Source organism: Parasteatoda tepidariorum, chromosome 4 (assembly GCF_982258835.1).
Source record: "Parasteatoda tepidariorum strain Cologne lab strain chromosome 4, Ptep-v5.0, whole genome shotgun sequence".
Classification (NCBI taxonomy): domain Eukaryota; kingdom Metazoa; phylum Arthropoda; class Arachnida; order Araneae; family Theridiidae; genus Parasteatoda; species Parasteatoda tepidariorum.
The window spans coordinates 2,540,003-2,562,681 of record NC_141758.1 but is presented as its reverse complement, the minus strand read 5'-3'; the positions used below and the strand labels follow the sequence as shown (position 1 = coordinate 2,562,681).

The window sequence follows — 22,679 nt, the reverse complement described above, 5'->3', positions numbered from 1 at the left end:
TTTTGCATCAAATTGTCTTTGGAGAAACGAACTTTGTAATTATGTGCAAAAAATTTTTTGGTTATCTTAAAATATTCATGATATATGGCGAAATACACAAAAAATACAATTAATGTTAAAAGGACCAAACTTTCGACCTCTCTCCAAACCAAACCATTGAAACTAAATTTCCGAATTGCCGCAATCCCCCATAGAACAATAAAAAATTATAAATAGTTATTAAAAATCATTTTTGCATCTAGTTACCTTTGGAGAAACGAACTTTGTAATTATGTGCAAAAAATTTTTTGGTTATCTTAAAATATTCATGATATATGGCGAAATACACAAAAAATACAATTAATGTTAAAAGGACCAAACTTTCGACCTCTCTCCAAACCAAACCATTGAAACTAAATTTCCGAATTGCCGCAATCCCCCATAGAACAATAAAAAATTATAAATAGTTATTAAAAATCATTTTTGCATCTAGTTACCTTTGGAGAAACGAACTTTGTAATTATGTGCAAAAAATTTTTTGGTTATCTTAAAATATTCATGATATATGGCGAAATACACAAAAAATACAATTAATGTTAAAAGGACCAAACTTTCGACCTCTCTCCAAACCAAACCATTGAAACTAAATTTCCGAATTGCCGCAATCCCCCATAGAACAATAAAAAATTATAAATAGTTATTAAAAATCATTTTTGTATCAAATTGTCTTTGGAGAAACGAACTTTGTAATTATGTGCAAAAAATTTTTCGGTTATCTTAAAATATTCATGATATATGGCGAAATACACAAAAAATACAATTAATGTTAAAAGGACCAAACTTTCGACCTCTCTCCAAACCAAACCATTGAAACTAAATTTCCGAATTGCCGCAATCCCCCATAGAACAATAAAAAATTATAAATAGTTATTAAAAATCATTTTTGCATCTAGTTACCTTTGGAGAAACGAACTTTGTAATTATGTGCAAAAAATTTTTCGGTTATCTTAAAATATTCATGATATATGGCGAAATACACAAAAAATACAATTAATGTTAAAAGGACCAAACTTTCGACCTCTCTCCAAACCAAACCATTGAAACTAAATTTCCGAATTGCCGCAATCCCCCATAGAACAATAAAAAATTATAAATAGTTATTAAAAATCATTTTTGTATCAAATTGTCTTTGGAGAAACGAACTTTGTAATTATGTGCAAAAAATTTTTCGGTTATCTTAAAATATTCATGATATATGGCGAAATACACAAAAAATACAATTAATGTTAAAAGGACCAAACTTTCGACCTCTCTCCAAACCAAACCATTGAAACTAAATTTCCGAATTGCCGCAATCCCCCATAGAACAATAAAAAATTATAAATAGTTATTAAAAATCATTTTTGTATCAAATTGTCTTTGGAGAAACGAACTTTGTAATTATGTGCAAAAAATTTTTTGGTTATCTTAAAATATTCATGATATATGGCGAAATACACAAAAAATACAATTAATGTTAAAAGGACCAAACTTTCGACCTCTCTCCAAACCAAACCATTGAAACTAAATTTCCGAATTGCCGCAATCCCCCATAGAACAATAAAAAATTATAAATAGTTATTAAAAATCATTTTTGTATCAAATTGTCTTTGGAGAAACGAACTTTGTAATTATGTGCAAAAAATTTTTTGGTTATCTTAAAATATTCATGATATATGGCGAAATACACAAAAAATACAATTAATGTTAAAAGGACCAAACTTTCGACCTCTCTCCAAACCAAACCATTGAAACTAAATTTCCGAATTGCCGCAATCCCCCATAGAACAATAAAAAATTATAAATAGTTATTAAAAATCATTTTTGTATCAAATTGTCTTTGGAGAAACGAACTTTGTAATTATGTGCAAAAAATTTTTCGGTTATCTTAAAATATTCATGATATATGGCGAAATACACAAAAAATACAATTAATGTTAAAAGGACCAAACTTTCGACCTCTCTCCAAACCAAACCATTGAAACTAAATTTCCGAATTGCCGCAATCCCCCATAGAACAATAAAAAATTATAAATAGTTATTAAAAATCATTTTTGTATCAAATTGTCTTTGGAGAAATGAACTTTGTAATTATGCGCAAAAAATTTTTCGGTTATCTTAAAATATTCACGATATATGGCGAAATACACAAAAAATACAATTAATGTTAAAGGGACCAAACTTTCGACCTCTCTCCAAACCAAACCATTGAAACTAAATTTCCGAATTGCCGCAATCCCCCATAGAACAATAAAAAATTATAAATAGTTATTAAAAATCATTTTTGTATCAAATTGTCTTTGGAGAAACGAACTTTGTAATTATGTGCAAAAAATTTTTTGGTTATCTTAAAATATTCATGATATATGGCGAAATACACAAAAAATACAATTAATGTTAAAAGGACCAAACTTTCGACCTCTCTCCAAACCAAACCATTGAAACTAAATTTCCGAATTGCCGCAATCCCCCATAGAACAATAAAAAATTATAAATAGTTATTAAAAATCATTTTTGTATCAAATTGTCTTTGGAGAAACGAACTTTGTAATTATGTGCAAAAAATTTTTCGGTTATCTTAAAATATTCATGATATATGGCGAAATACACAAAAAATACAATTAATGTTAAAAGGACCAAACTTTCGACCTCTCTCCAAACCAAACCATTGAAACTAAATTTCCGAATTGCCGCAATCCCCCATAGAACAATAAAAAATTATAAATAGTTATTAAAAATCATTTTTGTATCAAATTGTCTTTGGAGAAACGAACTTTGTAATTATGTGCAAAAAATTTTTTGGTTATCTTAAAATATTCAAGATATATGGCGAAATACACAAAAAATACAATTAATGTTAAAAGGACCAAACTTTCGACCTCTCTCCAAACCAAACCATTGAAACTAAATTTCCGAATTGCCGCAATCCCCCATAGAACAATAAAAAATTATAAATAGTTATTAAAAATCATTTTTGTATCAAATTGTCTTTGGAGAAACGAACTTTGTAATTATGTGCAAAAAATTTTTCGGTTATCTTAAAATATTCATGATATATGGCGAAATACACAAAAAATACAATTAATGTTAAAAGGACCAAACTTTCGACCTCTCTCCAAACCAAACCATTGAAACTAAATTTCCGAATTGCCGCAATCCCCCATAGAACAATAAAAAATTATAAATAGTTATTAAAAATCATTTTTGTATCAAATTGTCTTTGGAGAAACGAACTTTGTAATTATGTGCAAAAAATTTTTCGGTTATCTTAAAATATTCATGATATATGGCGAAATACACAAAAAATACAATTAATGTTAAAAGGACCAAACTTTCGACCTCTCTCCAAACCAAACCATTGAAACTAAATTTCCGAATTGCCGCAATCCCCCATAGAACAATAAAAAATTATAAATAGTTATTAAAAATCATTTTTGTATCAAATTGTCTTTGGAGAAACGAACTTTGTAATTATGTGCAAAAAATTTTTTGGTTATCTTAAAATATTCATGATATATGGCGAAATACACAAAAAATACAATTAATGTTAAAAGGACCAAACTTTCGACCTCTCTCCAAACCAAACCATTGAAACTAAATTTCCGAATTGCCGCAATCCCCCATAGAACAATAAAAAATTATAAATAGTTATTAAAAATCATTTTTGTATCAAATTGTCTTTGGAGAAATGAACTTTGTAATTATGCGCAAAAAATTTTTCGGTTATCTTAAAATATTCACGATATATGGCGAAATACACAAAAAATACAATTAATGTTAAAGGGACCAAACTTTCGACCTCTCTCCAAACCAAACCATTGAAACTAAATTTCCGAATTGCCGCAATCCCCCATAGAACAATAAAAAATTATAAATAGTTATTAAAAATCATTTTTGTATCAAATTGTCTTTGGAGAAACGAACTTTGTAATTATGTGCAAAAAATTTTTCGGTTATCTTAAAATATTCATGATATATGGCGAAATACACAAAAAATACAATTAATGTTAAAAGGACCAAACTTTCGACCTCTCTCCAAACCAAACCATTGAAACTAAATTTCCGAATTGCCGCAATCCCCCATAGAACAATAAAAAATTATAAATAGTTATTAAAAATCATTTTTGCATCTAGTTACCTTTGGAGAAACGAACTTTGTAATTATGTGCAAAAAATTTTTTGGTTATCTTAAAATATTCATGATATATGGCGAAATACACAAAAAATACAATTAATGTTAAAGGGACCAAACTTTCGACCTCTCTCCTAACCAAACCATTGAAACTAAATTTCCGAATTGCCGCAATCCCCCATAGAACAATAAAAAATTATAAATAGTTATTAAAAATCATTTTTGTATCAAATTGTCTTTGGAGAAATGAACTTTGTAATTATGCGCAAAAAATTTTTCGGTTATCTTAAAATATTCACGATATATGGCGAAATACACAAAAAATACAATTAATGTTAAAGGGACCAAACTTTCGACCTCTCTCCAAACCAAACCATTGAAACTAAATTTCCGAATTGCCGCAATCCCCCATAGAACAATAAAAAATTATAAATAGTTATTAAAAATCATTTTTGTATCAAATTGTCTTTGGAGAAACGAACTTTGTAATTATGTGCAAAAAATTTTTCGGTTATCTTAAAATATTCATGATATATGGCGAAATACACAAAAAATACAATTAATGTTAAAAGGACCAAACTTTCGACCTCTCTCCAAACCAAACCATTGAAACTAAATTTCCGAATTGCCGCAATCCCCCATAGAACAATAAAAAATTATAAATAGTTATTAAAAATCATTTTTGCATCTAGTTACCTTTGGAGAAACGAACTTTGTAATTATGTGCAAAAAATTTTTTGGTTATCTTAAAATATTCATGATATATGGCGAAATACACAAAAAATACAATTAATGTTAAAGGGACCAAACTTTCGACCTCTCTCCTAACCAAACCATTGAAACTAAATTTCCGAATTGCCGCAATCCCCCATAGAACAATAAAAAATTATAAATAGTTATTAAAAATCATTTTTGTATCAAATTGTCTTTGGAGAAATGAACTTTGTAATTATGCGCAAAAAATTTTTCGGTTATCTTAAAATATTCACGATATATGGCGAAATACACAAAAAATACAATTAATGTTAAAGGGACCAAACTTTCGACCTCTCTCCAAACCAAACCATTGAAACTAAATTTCCGAATTGCCGCAATCCCCCATAGAACAATAAAAAATTATAAATAGTTATTAAAAATCATTTTTGTATCAAATTGTCTTTGGAGAAACGAACTTTGTAATTATGTGCAAAAAATTTTTCGGTTATCTTAAAATATTCATGATATATGGCGAAATACACAAAAAATACAATTAATGTTAAAAGGACCAAACTTTCGACCTCTCTCCAAACCAAACCATTGAAACTAAATTTCCGAATTGCCGCAATCCCCCATAGAACAATAAAAAATTATAAATAGTTATTAAAAATCATTTTTGCATCTAGTTACCTTTGGAGAAACGAACTTTGTAATTATGTGCAAAAAATTTTTTGGTTATCTTAAAATATTCATGATATATGGCGAAATACACAAAAAATACAATTAATGTTAAAGGGACCAAACTTTCGACCTCTCTCCTAACCAAACCATTGAAACTAAATTTCCGATTTGCCGCAATCCCCCATAGAACAATAAAAAATTATAAATAGTTATTAAAAATCATTTTTGTATCAAATTGTCTTTGGAGAAATGAACTTTGTAATTATGCGCAAAAATTTTTTCGGTTATCTTAAAATATTCACGATATATGGTGAAATACACAAAAAATACAATTAATGTTAAAGGGACCAAACTTTCGACCTCTCTCCAAACCAAACCATTGAAACTAAATTTCCGAATTGCCGCAATCCCCCATAGAACAATAAAAAATTATAAATAGTTATTAAAAATCATTTTTGTATCAAATTGTCTTTGGAGAAACGAACTTTGTAATTATGTGCAAAAAATTTTTCGGTTATCTTAAAATATTCACGATATATGGCGAAATACACAAAAAATACAATTAATGTTAAAAGGACCAAACTTTCGACCTCTCTCCAAACCAAACCATTGAAACTAAATTTCCGAATTGCCGCAATCCCCCATAGAACAATAAAAAATTATAAATAGTTATTAAAAATCATTTTTGTATCAAATTGTCTTTGGAGAAATGAACTTTGCAATTATGCGCAAAAAATTTTTCGGTTATCTTAAAATATTCACGATATATGGCGAAATACACAAAAAATACAATTAATGTTAAAGGGACCAAACTTTCGACCTCTCTCCAAACCAAATCATTGAAACTAAATTTCCGAATTGCCGCAATCCCCCATATTTTCAGGGTTAAAAATTCAAATTCATCGATAAAAAGGTATGTATAATCAAAGAAAGTACATTTTGTGTCTTATTTTGAAACTTAAATTATCACCTGCACTAATTAATTAATATATTTAAAGTAACCACCTCAAATCATAAAGATTGAGTTCAAAAACATGAAAATCCAATCATTAGATCAAAAACATTTTACGGTGGTTCTATTTTTTGTGTACTGTACATACATACACACATATCATGTACAAGCATATATTGTAAACGCAATTTAAAGTGCAATAAAGAATAACCTAATTCGGCTTAAACTGGAAAAAAAAAAGAACAGAAAGACATACATAATTCATACCTGAAAGGCTTGTACCAATATAAAGATATTATCAACTCCCACGGCCAGTACCAAAAATGGAATAACTTCTACAATAATCAAAGTTGCCGGAACACCCAGAAAAGAAAAGATCCCCAATGAAGAAATAACAGAAACAAGCACAATCAGGACTCCAAAGAAGCCAAGAGTAAACTTGGACTCTAGCTAGTAAAATGCAAAGAAAAGATATTTAAAGCATCACTAAAAATTTTCCAAAAAAAAAAAGCATATTTAAGACCTACCAGTAATGTTTTACATTCATGAAATTCTCCTAAGGAAACAGTTATGTAAATAAACATTAGTATGTAACTGATCGCAACAGTAAGAATGTCAGAATGGCTCCCTCTTTCTATCTCATCTTGAATCGATCTCTGAAATAAGAATAAAAGACAACCATAAATAAACTTTTGAATGTATCTTACAGACTAAAGATTTTGAAACATTGATCCATTCCTGATCTTGTTCACATATACATGATTATGCGATTCGCCTTTCACGGCCCATAATATCATACGTGGGAGAGAGCGTTTCTTACACTAACAACCCATGATCACAATTTTAACAGCACTAAATAGAGACTGCAGTTCTTTATAATTTTGAATAATGTCTCACAGAGAGTTGATCTCTAATATGAGCTTTTGATTACAAGTTTTTTGTTTCTCTTTTAATTTTAATCTGAGGTAAACAACAATGTTCGACTCTTTCAAAAAGATTGGGCGCATGAATGCGTTCAAAGTTTTTGTTTATTGGTTTATGTGTAGGCTAGTGTGGTTTGAAGTTAAGGCTAGCATTTTGTTTGTTTTGGGTCAGTTTTGCAATCCTCTTTTAATATAACGAACATTTTCGTACACTGCATTCAGGTACTATTAAAGATCAAACTATAACTTTCAACTGTACATTTCAGTACATTTACAATACATTCTGTAAATTTACAACTCTACAGTTCAAACTGTAAATGCTTGCATACTTAATTGTTATAATGATCTTAGATGAATTATTAAATAAAATTAGGCTAAACAGGAAAAATTTACTGTGTGAGCGTATACTATCAAAGCGTGCTAGCTGGGGAAGTCCTTTTTTTCTCCTTTTACCGATTCAACATAATTTTCAATAGAGTAAATATTTTAACTTGAAGTGATCAATTTCTTTATAAAGAAGATTTCATGTGTTTTACCACCTTCAAAACAGATCTATATAAACTATTTGGTTAAAATATGATAAACAAAGGAGCAATATAATAGTATTAGATATCATCATCCAAAAATAAGTAATCTCAAATAATGTATCTTATAATTCCTTGAATTTTGGCCTTATATCTCTAAGCCCTGTGGCAGAATTGCAGCGACATAGCGACATTGTCGCAGAATGTTACAATGAAAGAAATGTTCGAAATTTTTTGATTCTTATTTGAGAAGAAGGAAAAATAAAAAATATTGAAGCAAAAAATTTCTTTTTTGTAGAAATGTTTGAAAGATTTTTTTCCTCTACAATTATATTCAGAGGGGAAGAAATACTCCTGATTTTTTAAATTCTTATTTGGGAAAAAAATTGCTTTTCTTTTCTCTCACGGATTTTACGATTTTTAATTCTTTTTTTTAAAATGTGATGATGATTTACTAAATGCGGAAAAAGAAATAATTAATGTGTTGTCTTCTTACAAAATATGAGAATATCGCCCATGATATTAGAATAAAAAAATATTGCATAATAATTTTTTTTTTAAAATACATGAAATTTTATTACATCCAAATAGGGTTTTTTTGTAAATACAACGTTTCTGTTAATTTAAATTTAAAAATTTAATTAATAACATGCATATTAATTATTATTAATAGCTTCTTGCAGAAAGACATTAGTGCTATAGAGGTTTGTCACAGAAAGCCTAAAACAAATTCTGCCACAGGGAGGAAGAAATGGCTTTCATCTCAAACATTACATCTCGAGCTAGAGAGTGCTTGGCCAGAAAAAAATTTTATCAAATTTCAGCAAACTCTATACTAAAAATAGACGGAACAAGTCAAGTCGAACCACCAAAATAAAGTTAATTTCTAACGAGACATCTTGGGCGGAGTAATGCCAAGTAACAAATTCTAGAACATCAACTTCTTCTTCATATTCAGACCAGAGAAAAAAAAAATGATTGAAAAATCATTTCATTATTGGTCTACAGATCATAATACACTTCAAAGTCTAATTCGGACAAATCTTCAAATGTTATGTTTTGAGAAAAAATTAGTGATTTAAAAACTCTCCCATATTTTCTCGTCATATTTAATTTTCAGGTTCAGCACTAATTCCAGTTCTGGGTACAAACCAATAGCATTTTCTACTTCTATCATAAATTCAGCTCTACAAAAACTGTCGATCATATTTTTTTACATAGGTCACATGCCTCCAAGCTAATGCAATGCTTGTTTTGCCATTTTTTATCGATAGTATCTACTATCTTCTACTTTTTAACCACATCTAAATTAGAAAATTTTGATCAACTCATAATCAAGAAATGACAGAATTGAGGTGCCGTTTGGTGGAACAAATTATGTGCTTAGAAAAAAATATTTAATCTAAATCCAATTAAAAATAAAATTTAGATACTTACTTCAGCTTTATAAGCAATACTCATCAAAGGATGGGAAAAATTTCCAATAAACTCTAAGAATCTAAAAAAAAAAAAACAGAATTTGCTTGATGATTCTTTAAGAAACTAAAATCATAATTTTAAAATATGTGCACAATGGTTTAACTTTTTCCAGAACAATATAAACACATTTTTTAGGTTGAAGATTAGATTAAACTAAATTCTATTTTAGATAATCACAAAAACTGGTAAAAGAAACTACAATGAATGTAAGTGACAAAACCAGTGTTTTCATTCTACACAAACTAAGGACAATCTCTGAGAATCACGATGTCCACCTCCAATAGTATATGAGTGGATATTTGCAGTAATGAGGTAGCAGAAGAGGGAAGTGAAGGTGAAACAGCCACTTACTTATAGGGAACTCTGCTCCATTGAAAGATCCAAGCTTCATCTATTGTGGCATATACCACCTACAGACCACGGGTATCATAGGACATCCCCTGTTGGATATAAAATGCGATTGTAGAGCCCATACTGCTCTGGCTAGATTTCCAAGTGGCTCTCTTAAGTTGTTTATTTTTGAGGGGGGCCGAAAGATCTTCCTAATTACAAAAAAATGCTTTGCCGGAACATATTCTGGTTTGCCTTGGACTTTCTAAGGTGGATCTTACATCAGATTCCCTTTTTGTTGCAGATTTGCTTGCAGTCTTGAAGCTTTTCTGACGTATGTCAGATGAAAAGGATAGGCAACAACAATGAATGTTTCTAATACATTGGCAGTCATTTAATTATTTCATAAGCATCTAAAAGAGGGGAGATTTGCAACTCGTTTATTTTTGTTCACATGGGAGAAAGCATGAGGCCATGAGCATTGTTTGTGTAAAACAAATGAACAATAAGATAATTTTATTCAACTAAAGTGCAGCAGAAAATATAAACATCTAAACTAACATGGAGATGCGTTAAAATATTAATCTCTCGCACTCGGATGTCACCTCTGAGTAGACACAGAAAGTCACCTCTTTAAAGCTTAAAATTTTCATGTCTTAATAATTAGTAGCCATGAATTAGTAGGATGAATTTTAGAAAATACATAAAAATATTGTACTATGTAGTTTATATGTATAGTGTTTTCTACACTAGGGAGCGCTGCGAGCTCTTGACTGCCTATAATTTTGGCTTTCTGTTTTGGTCTGCTTCGAAGCCATTTGGTTCACAACATGATCATTGTATTTTGAGACTCTCTTGAGTAGTATTTCTTGTATACATGCATTTGTTACCGGATTAATTATCTGTGTTTAAAATAAGAATCGTTATAAGAATTGCCATTTGAAGATATTTAACTAGATGAAGATAATATGCGACTGATATTTAAAGACGTTAAGAACCACCATTAGAAAAAAATAATCGTTATAAAACATTTCTTACCTTGTCAGCAATATGCCATCTTCGAAGTTTAAACCTAAATGATAATTTATAATATGAACTTAATCTCACTGCTCGAACAATACGTTAACACTAATGTATGATGGTGAATGATTTGCAGTAAGAACAAACAGTAATAAACAAGTAAAAAGAGTTCTCAGAACTGCTAAAAAAGCGAGTTCATTCTAAATATGGCGACCATGTCACCTTGTTTACATCGCTAAATAACAAATTTTCACTTTAAACTCACCAGAATTACTTAATATCATTCATATCTTATAAAATACAGCAGATTTGAGCTCAGAAATTATATAATTTATTTATTTTGTTAAAAACAAAATTAACTGTTTGAAAATATCGCCTTGCAGAATAAGCTGCAGTGAGCAGCCGTATACTTTCTAACAGGAAGTAGAGCAGGTCAAGAGCTCAGGATTGTTGTTCACATTCACATTAAAAAGACCACCCATAATTTAGTGTTAACATTAGTTCCAACAATTTGCTCAGAGTGTATTAAAAACAAATACTTACTCGTTTTCCCAAGCTTTGGCCTTAGCATTATTTATTTCATCATTGTAGTTGGTGACAGGAATGGTTATAATGATCGCCTGAGCAGAGTCATAAGAAGATTCAAAACCTCCAAAAACAAGAGATGCAGAGTCTATAGGCCCACCATAGAGTGCAAAACATTTATGATCACTTGGAGTTCTACAAATATTATTATAATAATTCAGGTGACAGTTATTTCAGTATAATAAGTTTTAAAAAAAAGAGAGATAAAGATGATGAGGCAATGAAGTGTTAAGCAATTAAGTAACTTAACAGGAGTTCATTTTTTTAGAAACCAGCATATAATGAAATGCAAAGAAGCATACCTGCTTTTTACTTCATGGAATTACATAAAGACAATTAATAGTTTCGATTTTCTATTAAAATATAAACACCAAAAGTACAGTATTTTGCTATGAGTTCTACTGGGTCTTTACAGTCAGTAAATGTTAACGGTATAACAGTTAACTACATAATATGTGTTAAATAATAATTTAGTACACAGTAAGACACAATCATCATTTTAACTCCTGATGATCAATAAATTCAATTTTTCTCTTATGAAAATTATATTCTCTCTTTTTGTGAAGTATTGTAAGAGGTGGCTTATTTTAGAGTTAAAACAAGTAGTATTGACATCCTTCGATTTTATCTTTACCTTGATTTAACGGTTCTTTAGATGCCTGGTGATTTCTAGCAAAAATTGCAGCTCATAAATAAATTAACGATATATGCATAGAACAGTAATTTAAGTGGGAAAAAAATACACCAAAACCACAAATTGCTTAAAATATTCAAAATCCTGCAAAACACTGTGCTTACAATAATTAAAAATCGTGATGTAATTGTTTTAATTTATTGCCATCATTCTCTTGAAAGAAATTTTCAAAATCTAAAAAAAGCAATGAATGGCTTTCTAAACGTTATGTGTAGCATTAATAGATATAGATTATAAAAAAACTAAATACAAAAAAAATTATTCATAAAATTTTTTTATAATTTTCAACTTTTAATGCATATACTTGCACTTTATGAACATAAAAAAACAGTGTTAGAGTAAATTATTCTATCAGTTTCATAATTCTTTTAATGTTTTTCTCAAAATAAGACCAGTAATTATGGATTCTACTATATTTGCTTTAATTTTGTGTCTCATATAGTAACGCCATGTTGTAACTTCCGAATTTCTGCTTACATCGAACGTCGACAACTGTATAACTATAAATATATTAAAAATGTAATGACACACTTAGTTGACTCTAAATGTACTCACAGTGAACAGCTCTTAAAATGCGTCAGGTAATCAGTTACATTTTGAAAACTCTCAGCTTTGTTTTGAAAAAATGCAAAAGGACTTTGTATAACACATTCAGAGTTGAGTGGTTTTAATGGTGATAAACAAATGTCTTTCAAATGAAGAGTTGAATCATTCAACACAGCAGTTATTTTTTCAATCTCCATTTGCAAATCCAAAGCCTACATTAAAAGAAAAGTCCAAAAAATTATGTACAGGTTTTAAAATAAGATTTATTTTTAGTTTAGATTAGAGCAAAAATAGCTTAACATTTTTAGATCAAATTATGCTCAAAAACCAGAATTATTTATGTCAGAAAATTTTACAACCTCTTTTTGGAATATTAGTCAACTTTTTCTTTTAAATTTCAAAATGGTGAATTAAAATTTAATTAATATGTTGTAACAGCTTCACTTATCATTGGTAATGTAAATTGCTCTATTTTAGATGTGATTTATGAAATATGATTATTATATAAAAGATTAACAGAGTTCAGAAAAATGAAATAATACTTTCAATTTAAGCACAGGAAGGTCAATAAATTATTCCACATGAGAAAAATAGGGATATGTTGCTATAGGTTAAATAAGTTAGGTAATAATAATAAGCGTATGTTTGTTAAGTAAAAAAATTGTGCTAGAAAATCACAAGTCATTAAAAAAATTCAGAGTTTTACTTTACTGCAATTTTTATTGTTTTCTAAGTTCTGTAATCAGATCTTAAATCCATGGAGTTATAGAAGATTTTAAATTATTGGAATCTTTAGTTTTAGTTAGCATGCCTACTGTAGGTTTTAGTTATCTCATGTTAAAACTTTGTTTAAGCCAAAGGATTTGTATTTATTAATGTTATAACTGTTCTGAAAATGTATCTCTTTTTAAACCAGGCCAACAGTTAATAAGGCTAATTTCATGGCTCTGGACATTTTAAAATCACAGTTAAAAAATGTTCAGTATAACTCATAATGCAAACAAATTTCTTGAGCTGTGATGACTCAGGGAATAGAGTGTTTGGATTCCAATGAGATGAACCCGGTTCAAATCACAACGATGGCTGGTTGATACGAATTCCGCACATGGCTCCCACAGTGCTGGCATAAAATATAATCAGTGGTAGAGGAATCATGGGTCAGAGTACCCTTGCCGTCAGGCTAACCGTGGGAGGTTTTAGTGGCTTTCCACTCCATGTAAGGCAAATGTGGGTTAGTTCCATCTAAAAGTCATTCACAGTTCAACAACAGTTATAAAAAAATTTCTTAATATTTTTTGCACCTGTTTGAGATCATTAATGCAAAGAAATTGCTCGTTATTTTTTCATGAGATCCTAAATCAAAAGAAAAATATCAAATACAAAATATAATTATCAAATGAATAGTAAAAAACAGTCAGATTATTATAGTTGAAGTTGAGAGAGAATTATAAATAGGTTGCAAAAATTAAATAAGTGACCAGATAAAAGTAAGAAGAGTAAACTGCTATAACTGTGTTAGATAAATATGTAATAAAAGGGGTCTTATTATTGATTGATTGACCTCAAACAAAATTTAGACCTTTCTCCTTTTTTGTGAAACCAGTTTTTGGAGATGACATTTTCTCATGCACTCAACTTACGTGGGTAATGTTGCTAACAATGTGTGTTTGGCAATTCTTTTTCATTTGCTGTGCAAAGATCATGACATCTTTCCTTTTCTGCAGTACCAAAGTACTTAAGTCAAAGTTGAAGCTTGTTAAATTGTATTCTTTATTCTCTTTTATGTTCCTTCAGTTACAAATAGTATTAATTCATATTAACGTTTTATGTGGATTTTTCGGATGTCAAACTGAATAATTAATTCACATGATAGCATTCGAATGAATGTTAAATCACATTAAAAAAGAATGCAGGTAGAACAGAGTCACACATTTTAACGCAGCTTTTAGTGGCAACAAAATAGAGGCTAACAGATATTCAACATCGAATGGTGGCTGTTTATGATAAGCTATATCCAAAAGGGATGCGTAAACCTCCTCAGGGTGTATAAGCTTTCATAACTAGTAGACATCAACTTTGTAACATGATTTTCAATTACCCTTTCATATAATATTTGGATGCAATCGAAGGGCTACTATTTGTAACATTAGGAAACACTATGCTCAAGTAAAAAAGAGGTACAATCACTTTCTGATACAAAAGAACATATATAAAGTGCGCTTTTATGTTTTAGTGGATAATTATTTTTAGCAACATTTTATATTCACTTTAAATGTTCTCATGTAAATTGCTTAACTAGTATTACAGAATATGTAGTACACTCCTCCAACCTTAGTTTATCTCTGAATAGTGGACTGCGAGCACTACTGTATTTCTCTCTTTATCTAATCTATTCTTATTTTGGCAAACCATTTACCTTACTGAAACTGAAATTAATATGCTAAAAATATCCTTTACATTATATTGACTTAAAAAGTAATTTTAATTAAAATTACTTTTTATAAAAGACTTGACTTCTCTCATAAAACAAAGCATTTTTTTTCACAATTCCAGATATTTTTTTTTTAAATGTACTACTTAAAACTTACTGCTAAAAGAAAATCTTGTTGGAAAATGGGTCCCCATGAGATATTTTTTATTTCATGATTTACCACTATGGGATGAAAAAAGCTTTCTTGTTTTGTTGGTGTTATGATAACTTGTTCAATGCGATAGAATGGCCTAGTAAAAAGAAAGAAAAACAGTAAATGAAACACAAAACTATTATTAACACAAATATACATGATATAAAATAATTTATAAAAGCAAAGAATAAAATAGTTTTAATACTTTTCTTTTGAAAATTATAGTGAACTTAATTTTTGATATAAACAAGCCAATTTCATTGAAAATTTATATACTTATATTACGAGGGTTATTATTTTTTTCAAGGTCCGATTGGTCGCTAAAGGAAAACTTCGAGGAAAATCCGCTAGGTCTGTGCGCAGACGTCTTGTGCTGTGTCTTTAGTTGGCCAGGGTACAGCGTGGATTATCTGTTGTCATTTTAGATTACGTATGGAGCACATACACATGCTTCGAAAAATAGAGTCTCCCACCAAATGTGAATTGCATTCAGTCATTCGATTTCTGCATGCTGAAGGAAGCAATGCAGCTGAAATTCATAGACGAACGAGTAAAGCGTATGGAGAAGCGTTCCTTAGTGATAGCAATGTGCGGAAATGGTGCAGGAACTTTGATGCTGGACACACAGATGTTCATGATGCAGGCGGCCAGAGAAGGAAGTCAGTGTCAATCGATGATCTTTTTCAGCACGTGGATCAGGCGATTTGCGGAAATCGTTGGTTCACAATTTCTGGGTTGAGTGAATTGATTCCGAAAATTTCACGGTCAGCTCTCTATACCATTGATAATAATTTAAAAAGAAAAAGAAGATTAAAATTAATAATTTTGTATTTATTTTTCAAGAAATTTTCTCGATCATTTCAGAAACAACTGCAACAAAAATACAAGTTGAGATCCATTGATAACCAAACCAAGATCCATTGTATGTACTTATATTATAAACTTATATTATACACAACATTAGTTTAATGCATGTATTAGAATCAAAATGAAAAAAAAATTGTTTTAGTTTAAAATTTAAAAAGAAAAAGAAGATTAAAATTAATAATTTTGTATTTATTTTTCAAGAAATTTTCTCGATCATTTCAGAAACAACTGCAACAAAAATACAAGTTGAGATCCATTGATAACCAAACCAAGATCCATTGTATGTACTTATATTATAAACTTATATTATACACAACATTAGTTTAATGCATGTATTAGAATCAAAATGAAAAAAAAATTGTTTTAGTTTAGAATTTAAAAAGAAAAAGAAGATTAAAATTAATAATTTTGTATTTATTTTTCAAGAAATTTTCTCGATCATTTCAGAAACAACTGCAACAAAAATACAAGTTGAGATCCATTGATAACCAAACCAAGATCCATTGTATGTACTTATATTATAAACTTATATTATACACAACATTAGTTTAATGCATGTATTAGAATCAAAATGAAAAAAAAATTGTTTTAGTTTAGAATTTAAAAAGAAAAAGAAGATTAAAATTAATAATTTTGTATTTATTTTTCAAGAAATTTTCTCGATCATTTCAGAAACAACTGCAACAAAAATACAAGTTGAGATCCATTGATAACCAAACCAAGATCCATTGTATGTACTTATATTATAAACTTATATTATACACAACATTAGTTTAATGCATGTATTAGAATCAAAATGAAAAAAAAAATTGTTTTAGTTTAGAATTTAAAAAGAAAAAAAAGATTAAAATTAATAATTTTGTATTGATTTTTCAAGAAATTTTCTTTATCATTTCAGAAACAACTGCAACAAAAATACAAGTTGAGATCCATTGATAAACAAAACCAAGGATGGTTATTATTCTACATACTATATGCAAATTTTGAAGCATGTATAACTTTCTGTACTACTTCTATATTTTGTGTTGTTTATTTAATGGTACTAGGAATTATTTGATAAAAATAAAAGTTAAATTATAATTTATTTTTATTAATAATAAAAACAAATCTACATACATAAAACATGCATGTAAAATAATAAACTAGTCATAGAATGTTTTAATATATTTTACAACTTATTTAAAATGCATAGTAGATATTAAAGAAAGCAAAACTTGTAAAGCAGGAAGAATTAATATAAAATATTACAGCCTATTTAAAAATTCACTCTCGATAAGAATTATTTGACAGTCAGAAGATACCTTTGGGGAAAAAAACAAGTAAATAAATAATTACAAAAGTGTAAACTTAAATATAAGTTTAAATTATGACCTCTAAAATAATACAAATTTATTATTTTTAAAACCTCTAATGCCCCTACTTAATTTCATATTGTTTTTTTGTTTTTTTGTTTTAATTTTAACAACAAAAAAACTTATTTTCTTATAAAAAAATTTTATGATTTTAAGCAATGTACAATCTATCAAATACTGAACATTATAGTTAGACAAAGCTGAGTTCATTACTGATATTGTGTATATTGGAAAAATTAAGGTAGTCCTAAAAGTAATACTATTAAAAAATATTTAATTCATCTTTTTTATATAAAAAAGTTTAGAAACCCAATGCTGCACAATAGAGACCTACACTAATTTGTTTTAATGATTCTAGTATGCCATTATTAATATTTACCAGTTGTAGTAAACTTTTCTTAAAAATATGCTTTTCATTTATGCTTTTAAAACCTAAAACTATGTTTAGAAATCTATTCAATATTATTATTTTTAAAATAATTAATTTTGAAACTAACTCATTCATTTTATACAGATAAAAGTAATCATCACATAAATTGTTTTTATAACTAAATATATGAATATTATTCATTTGGAAAAATGTCTATACACTAAAAGTCAAAAACAAAAGATATACATTATCTTATTTCAAAGTTGCTAAGTTAATTCTTGTAGCTAATGCATGGCTCCTCCTCCCACCCAAAAAATATAAAGAGATTATAAAATAAATATACTATTCAGCTATATATTGTTCTTCATTACAATTACATTAGTACAAAAGTGAAAGATGATATCGGATTTAAAAATTAAATCTGAAAACGAAAGAACGAGTGAGAGAAAGAGAAAAAAATAGATTTTTAAACATTTTGATTAAATACGTGTAACTAATGCATATATTTTTTTCTTAAAATCCCATTTCAGAATAAAAGTCATGAGGAATTAAAAATATTACCCAAAGTGATTGTTAAAATACTCCATATCGTGACGTGCCTCACTGCTAGCCGACACCCACAAATCTACAGGATTTGTGGTGACATCAAAATTGAGCAGAAGTCCTGAAGAAAGAAGAAGGCAAACAAAAAGTGAGGACACCATTATGCTGATGGGTCGTCTGGCCACAAAAAGACTCCAACTCATGAAATTTTTTTCCAAGTGTCCTTCGAGGCTGTAACCAAACATTCGTATCTTAGAGGGTCTCTGGACAGATTTTTGAGTGGTCGACGGAGATCTCCGACTTCTCGATGTTATCACAGGATCTACATAAATATTAATGTTAGAGTCCATCAAAAAAAGTCTGTAATTTAGGAAAATAAAGCTAAACATTGATATCAGAAACTTCACAGTATAATGAAAAATCTGAATTTGTTACTTATTTGCTATTATTATATGTTATTGAAAAAAAGTAAATTCACGAAATTCTCTCCTTCAACACAATACCAAACTATTTTTTTTTTTAAATTTTGAATTGATTTCTGGTAATTTAATTCTTAAGGACTTTTCTTGATTCATTTTATGAGTCATTTCCTACAGTAAGAAAGTGAACACTGTATTGAAATGAGGTTGTTTGAAAAATTATTTCCTAAGGATGTCTACATTGCAAGAAATAAGTGCAGATTTGAAAACTGTAAATAAATTGAGAAAACATGCAGCAAACAATACTGCATAGTAAAATATTCCAACTAACCAGTTAATTCTAGCTAAAAATAAATAAGAATAAGTAATAAAAAAATATACATTGAATTAAAGCCATACTTCTATTTCTGGTCAACATATTCATATGGATTTTTATGAAATTCAATCGCTGCACAAGGAATCATTTCCTTTGAAAAAGTATTTATGTCATTCTAATTCTAGACAAACAAAATATCTATGACATACCAATAACTGAACCAGAGAGACAGCAAGGAAGACTTCCTTTGGTCAGGAACTTTTCCTTAAATAGCTTTCATATACATTAAATTTGATTTTATAACAAGCATATCTCCTGCAATGCTGTGCGTAGCCAGCTCTCAGTTTTTGATGCTTAATAATTGTTATCCATTCTTTCATTTAATTTTTAATTTTATATTAGCTATTGTCTTTTTTCAGCCTATGTACAAATTACTATATTTATTACCTTAACTAAAAAATAAAAATTGCACATTTTTTTATAATATGAATTTTTGACAAATCAAATTTGAGTTTCATATTTATAATACAAATGCATCCAATAATAAGGCAAATAAAATTAGGCTTCAAATGAATCAACATACAATCAATACAAGAGAATTTAAGAATACAAGAAAGACCAAATAGAAGGATTAATTGAATGTGTTGGCTTTGACAATTTTGGAACAATAAGTTTTATAGGTTTTTGGGAACTCCAAATCAGCATTTTTTTTAAAGTAGAATTACTAATTTAATAATAACATATAATTAAAAGTCTTTTTTGACGACTATGTAATATAAAACAACATATTTTAGCAAATATTATGCTATTTTTATAACATGTAACTTTGTTACAGTTATTCATAATTTTTAGGTTAACTTCTAACATAAAGCATAATCCTGAAGGTATCGGCACAAACTAACTCTAGTGCTAGTTAATCTAGTAACGCTTAGAATAAATTTCGATGTACACAAAATTTTTATACATTGAAAAATTCCCTGGTTTTGAATATATAAAGTTCAAGTGTTCATAAATATAACTAATATTTATTTTCATTAAAATTTTCTTCTTTTCTTTGAGAGTAAGCAAGATTGGGAAAAAAAACTTTCATTTTATGCAAAGTCTACCTGAAATATTGAAAGAGATTGGAACAAAGCAAAGATAAATTTGAGTAATGTTTAGAGAAAATTTATGCTAAAATACCTATTTTGAGACAAACAGATACAATTCAAGTGCAGCACTTCTACTTAAAATGAATCTATGATCATATTACAGCGCAATCTGTATTTATATAAATATTTTAATAGTATTAAATAACATCAACACTTTCCTCAAAATAAGAAGCACAAAAATCATCAAAAGTTAACAATTTAAAAAAAACTAGAAATTAAAAGTAATTGCAAAATAATCTATTTAAATACAAATTTCAGCAACTTCCCATATTTTTTTTTTTAATTTTATAAAATGTTTATAGACATAAAATATTAAATTTTTCATTGTAAGTAAATATTGACGAAACAATTCTTTTTATAGAAAAATACATACTAGGAAATTTTGATCTTAAAGGTTCAACTTCTTCTAGAGATCCAAGATTGACACCAGGTGGATTGATTTCATTTAGTAATTCCGCAGCTGTAAAAATCGATACATTTTATAAAATTTAAGTTTAAAGTACAAAATTTGTTTTAAAAAAATTAATGTGCAAATATAAAAATAATTAATAAGGAAAGTAATAAGATTATGTAATGCACAACTAGTCAACTGGTTCAAAATCACTAAAACATCACAAGAAATAAATTTGCACTGGTCCACTGAACCTCAAGAACAGAATCATAACTAATCTAACAAGACATTAGATAATTACAACCGTTCAGCTTGCATTCCTTAAAAATAGATAAACTAGTTCTAAATAGTTAAACCCTATATTCTTTATTTTTCCTACTAAAATTATTTTATTTAACAAGCTAAAATTCTAAACAAAGAAATTTTAATTGGTTACATGTTAAATTATATATAAATAACAACAAAATGAATCGAAAATTGTTCACAGCATGTGAAATTTTTGATTTAAAATGGACGTTTATGAAAGAGTTGAAAGACATGGATGGATAATACAAAGAGATAAAATTAATTGCATAATTGATTATGAATTCTTTCACACTAACATCATTTTAATTCCCTTAAATAAGAACATTTGAAATACTAAATTTAAAAACTAATTTCAGCTCTACTACAGTTGATTTTATTCAATTTCTAAGGTATTATTATACGATGAAGTTCTTAAAGTAATACAAATAACAAGGTATTGAAAAGGTAATAAGTTCTTAACTGCACCGGAAATTAATTTAGATTGCTCAGCATTAGAGACTCGTTCTCTGTCGTAGAATGTTCTATATTCTCAAAATGCTCTGTGAGAATGTTCTGTGACATTTGTTCATGCATATAGACGTATGTTCATACATATATGATGAAATACGTGACACATATTAATTGAAGTCAATGATCAAGCATAAACACGCTATTCATCTTCATATCTAGACTAAGAATGCAGGTTAACTTTATTCAAATAATCAGCTGAAAATAAAACTTTTAGCTACATAAAATAGTAGCCAAGTAAATTAATTAAATAAAAATGCAAACTGCACAAATTTTTTTTTTTTTTGCCCTTGATATTGTTTGCACACAAGTACATTCTACATTTTTTATGGAAAATCTTCCTTAATCAAAACACGTTCAAAACAAAGGTACTTATAGGATTTATTTAAAAACTTAAGATGCGAGTAATTTATGCAGTAAAAAAATTAGTATTTCCTCAGAAAAGTTGGAAATACTTTAATTTTATTAAAAAAGAGAGAATGGTGCATAACTTCAAATTAATTTAAATTTGAAAAAAATTATACATACACTTACATATAAATGATTACATATATATCACTGTACTATAATTGATAATTGAATTTTCAATATTAATGGATATTACTCTTAAGAAATAATTCACTTATTATTAATTGATATAAAACTTAAGTTCATTGCAGTTATGAAAAAGGCATTTTTACATAAAAAAAATAAAATGTAGGACCATATAAGTTTAGTACTTACGTAAAAGACTTGCCTTACGGTGACGGCAGAATATAAATGTCATGGTGAAAAAGATCAAGAAAAAAATAAAAATGGAAACTACAGTGGCACCGTGTAGATTTAAAATTCTAAATGGCACTGGAATGGGAGGGAGATCAGGTGGTGTCATGGCACCGGAAGAGCACGCATCAGGACAATCATTACAACTGCATTTATCAAAGCCTGGGCCAGGGGATTCAGAACACCTGCACACACACACCAGATGATTAAGATTTTTTAGTGAAGAACATATTACAGAATATTTAACTACAAATAGGAAAACCAGTCAAGGCATAGAAAGCTGCTACTAAATATCTTTTACCATTTTAGAAATAAAAAACATTCAAATATACGACAGAAGAAATTAGTATTCATTTTCATACCCTCAGAAATGAAAACTTTTTCAAAATGTTAGCAATCATGTTCTTCAATTGTTTATAAGGGTTAAAGAGCTTCGTAGAAAGAACATGCTAGGTAAAATTTTGAAAGCATTGAATTTTACATGCTTTGAT

General features: G+C 28.3%; 1 protein-coding gene across 4 annotated transcripts in view; it reads right to left on the bottom strand.

Moving 5' to 3' along the window:
- The window catches only part of LOC107447565 (NPC intracellular cholesterol transporter 1), a 116,491-nt gene that overhangs the window by 37,647 nt on the left and 56,165 nt on the right, over window positions 1-22,679 (bottom strand). For all 4 annotated transcript variants that reach the window (XM_087160514.1, XM_071181910.1, XM_043049807.2 and 1 more), the window contains 9 exons: window positions 22,150-22,373; window positions 20,596-20,682; window positions 18,355-18,658; window positions 15,169-15,301; window positions 12,590-12,792; window positions 11,299-11,475; window positions 9,364-9,424; window positions 7,007-7,135; window positions 6,747-6,929 (listed from right to left, as the gene is read on the bottom strand). In XM_087160514.1, the coding sequence (XP_087016640.1) occupies window positions 6,747-6,929; window positions 7,007-7,135; window positions 9,364-9,424; window positions 11,299-11,475; window positions 12,590-12,792; window positions 15,169-15,301; window positions 18,355-18,658; window positions 20,596-20,682; window positions 22,150-22,373 (1,501 nt within the window). The remainder of the gene's footprint in view (window positions 1-6,746; window positions 6,930-7,006; window positions 7,136-9,363; window positions 9,425-11,298; window positions 11,476-12,589; window positions 12,793-15,168; window positions 15,302-18,354; window positions 18,659-20,595; window positions 20,683-22,149; window positions 22,374-22,679) is intronic.